This window comes from Olea europaea, chromosome 6 (assembly GCF_002742605.1).
Source record: "Olea europaea var. sylvestris chromosome 6, O_europaea_v1, whole genome shotgun sequence".
Classification (NCBI taxonomy): Eukaryota; Viridiplantae; Streptophyta; class Magnoliopsida; order Lamiales; family Oleaceae; genus Olea; species Olea europaea.
This window is the reverse complement of record NC_036242.1, coordinates 20,366,614-20,370,578: the sequence shown is the minus strand read 5'-3', so window position 1 is coordinate 20,370,578 and position 3,965 is coordinate 20,366,614. Positions and strand designations below refer to the sequence as shown.

General features: G+C 36.4%; 1 protein-coding gene across 4 annotated transcripts; it reads right to left on the bottom strand.

Moving 5' to 3' along the window:
* Positions 1 to 1,543: 1,543 nt before the first annotated feature.
* LOC111396118 lies at positions 1,544 to 3,643 on the bottom strand. 4 transcript variants are annotated; one of them, XM_023022423.1, is made up of 8 exons: positions 3,236 to 3,643; positions 2,993 to 3,110; positions 2,794 to 2,911; positions 2,642 to 2,709; positions 2,384 to 2,494; positions 2,160 to 2,252; positions 1,944 to 2,050; positions 1,544 to 1,793 (listed from the first exon to the last, which is right to left on the bottom strand). In XM_023022423.1, the coding sequence occupies exons 2-8, from the start codon at positions 3,082 to 3,084 to the stop codon at positions 1,654 to 1,656; spliced, it is 729 nt and encodes a 242-aa protein (XP_022878191.1). In that variant the 5' UTR covers positions 3,085 to 3,110; positions 3,236 to 3,643; the 3' UTR covers positions 1,544 to 1,653. The 4 variants fall into 4 exon arrangements, with proteins under 4 accessions (XP_022878191.1, XP_022878192.1, XP_022878193.1 ...); XM_023022424.1 differs by having other exon boundaries at positions 2,642 to 2,685; XM_023022425.1 differs by having other exon boundaries at positions 2,642 to 2,655.
* Between the last annotated feature and the right edge of the window lie 322 nt (positions 3,644 to 3,965).

The window sequence follows — 3,965 nt, the reverse complement described above, 5'->3', positions numbered from 1 at the left end:
AGACTTAGACCCCGTTTGTTCCACATTTTCCCAACAAAAATGCATTTTAAACATCACATCATGGGTCCTACCTTAGAGTGTTGAAGTCAAAAATTGTAAACTGATTTGATGGAAAAAATGTATTATTTTCTCAAATAATGTGCACCAACAGGGGCTTAACCTATAATTAGCAAACAATAATCTCAATTGGAATGAAACTTGCCAACTTTCTAATTTTCATTTGAATTCGTAAGTTCTATATCGTTTGTGGGGAACATGCAAATATCTTATAGACTTTCCACTGTGGCGTTCTCTCATTTACTCTTTCATTTCTGGTATGCTAAAATAATACATGAAGCATATGCAGCCCAAGCGCGGAAACTGGAAGCATAAATACTAAAATTGATACTTTCCCTTGGGTTGCGTCATTTTGCAATCAATTATCCGAAGTTTATTACTATTGTACAAACATATTGCTGTAGATGCTGATTTTGACAATTAGAGCCTAGAGGGGTTGCATGTTTATGGGTTTGTCTTTGTTGGAAAATAAATAATTTTAAGTTTTAAACTTTCAAATTAATACTTTTAAATTTGTTGTTTTCTATTTTAATTTCTGGTTTACTGAAATCAATTATACTACACATTCAGGTTCAAATTCAGATGGGACACGTGTCAATGCATGATTGAACAACTTGAAAAATTAAAACAAAAATACCCAATCATTCTCTAGCATATCAGTTTGTCTTTTCACTCTCTTGTTTTTAAGCTTGGCTAAGTAGCTTTATTGTACTGAAATTATGGGTATTTAAAAGAGAACTTTGTTTGGTGTATAGCCTTAAAACATGTACGCCCACATAGTCCCCTAAGAATGAATGGACCCACAAATTTTTAAATCATGTTGGCCCCCCTCAACATGTGAAGGGACTGTGGTGTACAAATGGTTTAACCCTTTAGAAAAGAACTTTGTTTGGTGTACAATATTAAAAGCTGTATGCCCTTACAGCCGCATTACAATAAAATAGAGAAAATTCCGTCCATCCACTAAAGCATTTGATAGTTTTTCCTCGAGAAGAGCAGAGTTGTGATTTTGAGCTTGTTGCTGTTTTTGCAATGTTTAGAGAAGATTTTGATGGCTACTTAAGGGTACAATTAGAAGCCAGCAAGTGAAAATGAAAGTTCAAAAAGAATTTCGTAGTTTACAAAAGCAAAAGAGCGATAATTTCAGGAATAACTCACTTAAAAGAAGAGGGGGGAGAAGCTTGTGATATTGAAATGTATCAAGAAACGTTGATTTATTTATTTTAATTTTTGCAATCACATAATTTACCTTTGATAATGATCTTGGAGAAGAATTCTGCTATCAGATTATCAAAGAGGCGTTTGCCAGTAAGTTCATTTTGTAATTGAAGGAGTTCATAATTTTTAGGACAACCTATGAACTAATCTTAGTCAGGACTTAAGCACTAAGTTTGAAGCATGAATGAGAATACAAGCATATAATCCCTTACCTTTACCCTGCTACCATGATAAATTAAGAAACAAACAAATAGAAACAAGAAAGATATTGGCAAAGTTAGAGCTTCTCCATCGATATAAACAGAGTACTTAGGCCGTAGACAAAGCGTAAACTCTAAACAGAACCACTAATTAAAAATGAGTAATTAATTGGAAAATTTACTCTTGTTCTTCATCTTCTGTAACACCCTCCAGTACCAAGTACTGAAGTGCTATGGAATACTTGGCAGTTCTCATCCTCTCTGCTCTTGTAGTATCTGAGTTATTCTTGAGAATAAATGATCCTGAACCATCACCTTCTGTACTCAAAAGAGAAGATATAAGAAGAAAAAAGTTATATTTACGATAAGGAGAAGAGTACAGTTGCAGCAAAAAATCGATGATGAGACATAAGCTAGTAAGGGCAGCCATTCATAATTGCTATGCTGCAATTTCACCATGATTCTCACCTCTGATTGTGTAAATGCAGGAGATCCATCTCTTATAAATATAGAGCAACCTTGGGGAATCACCTTGGTGCGTATCGGACAATAAAAGATTACAAGGACCCTTTGATCTGTAATGTGAACGATTGAAGTCAAATAATCGAATGGTGATACTACAGTCAACAACAATGATGAAGAATCGAGTACTGCACTGAACACTGGCTGTAACAATTTTCTCACTTGGCATGATTAATGGCATTTTGACAAAGAGCTAATGTCCGGGTCATTGCCAAGTCTCTTCCCCGAGGATTGTTGTATCTCTCTTGACAATTCCTTATGAGAAATTAACAACAAAATCGAAATAAAACAAACAACACTTCGAATCATACAATGTGAGAAAAATGTACATATATCACAACCACATCACCCCAATACGGTCAAACAATGGATTGAGAAAATCTCACCTCCCATCAAAGAAATCTGCAAAATTGTCGATGATAACTGAAACAGGAAATATATCGTGTATGTGAAATGCAGCAAAATAATTCTTGATCCCTTCATCGTCATCCACATACCTTCAAGAAGGTAAACATACTGCATCAACAACAATCAAGTACAAACTAGAAAAATCTCAAGAATAAACAGACTTGGCAAGACTAATTAACTAATTGCTGGATTAATGCTGCATTTGATACAGTATGAGGTTTGATTATTTGTCTTACTTCATCTGAATGTGCTGAAATATGTCAGAAGATGGATCAACGCCCTGAAATTGCAGTCTCGGAACAAACTCAATAGGAAAAGTAAAAATCCATTATGTATAATAAATGATTAATAAATTAAAATCTTTGAGAATAAGTGGGTTTAGGGGTACCTGAGAGAGAAAGGGGGGATTGGTTTCTAATCTGCGCCGGTTGCAGATGATCACCACGGTTCCATTTTTCTCTAGTACCGAGTTGAATGCGAATTGGAAAAGCAGTGAGGTTTTGCCACTGCATAAAAAGTAAGCAAATAACTGAGCGCTTGAGATTCTATCAGTGTGTAAAAGCAGGAAAAAAATGATATGTTATTACGAGGAAGGCGGCCCAGAAATAAGAATGACCGAGTCTGGTTGAATCGGTGGCTGAGAATTGGTTTTGCCTGTGAAGAAAAATCTTTCTACCATTTTTTTTACTGACAAGTAAGCTCAAGCTGCAGAAAGAAGAATATATTCAGATGCTAGTAAATTGGTAAAGTATTTATGGTTTGGCTGTTTGAGATTCGGCTGGTCTGTGCAATAATTTACATGTATTGCAATTAGGGTTCTTTTATCAAACCTCTCGAACATCAAATGCACTAAATCATGGCAATTCTCCAATTACTCAATGCAGCATTCCCGCAAGCATCACTCCTTCCGGACAATTATCGAACATAAAAACTGCAAATTAAGCCCAAATTCCTTGATGGGTCTCCCTAAGCCGCAAACCCAAAGATTTTCCACTGAAAACCCCAAACTCAGCAATGGAATCTTGAAAATGTCCACTTAATTTCCCTTTCCAAACAGAGAAAACTCAAAGAAGCCTTAAGTTCCTTCAAGAAATGTACCGTTTAATATACCCGTTACTCCTTAATCATACAAACACTTGCTTGAAAGTTGTGCAAATGAGAGGGACTTGCGTTATGGAAAAGTAGTTCTTGAACCGATAAAAAGATTAGAAAAATACCCACCCGTCTTCCTTGAAAATATGTGTTGACCTCGAAAATTGGACCTTCTACGTGGTCAATCGATAGCTACTCCACGTATTTTTTCCTGCGCACAATCAACGCACTGTCAGACGCACACGGTCGGAACCAACGAGGGTGGCGGCGACCGTATACACTCCGACGGTCAAGTCAGGTTTAGGTGGTCGGAACAGTACCCAGGGGTTGTGCAAAATACTAATAAGGGGGAGGAGAAAATATATAAACTTGTTATGGAGTGCTATGTAGTAAGAGTTTCATTACCTTTACCTTTTGCCAAACCTTGGGTATTTATATGTGGGATGGACCGTTAGATGTGGGACACGT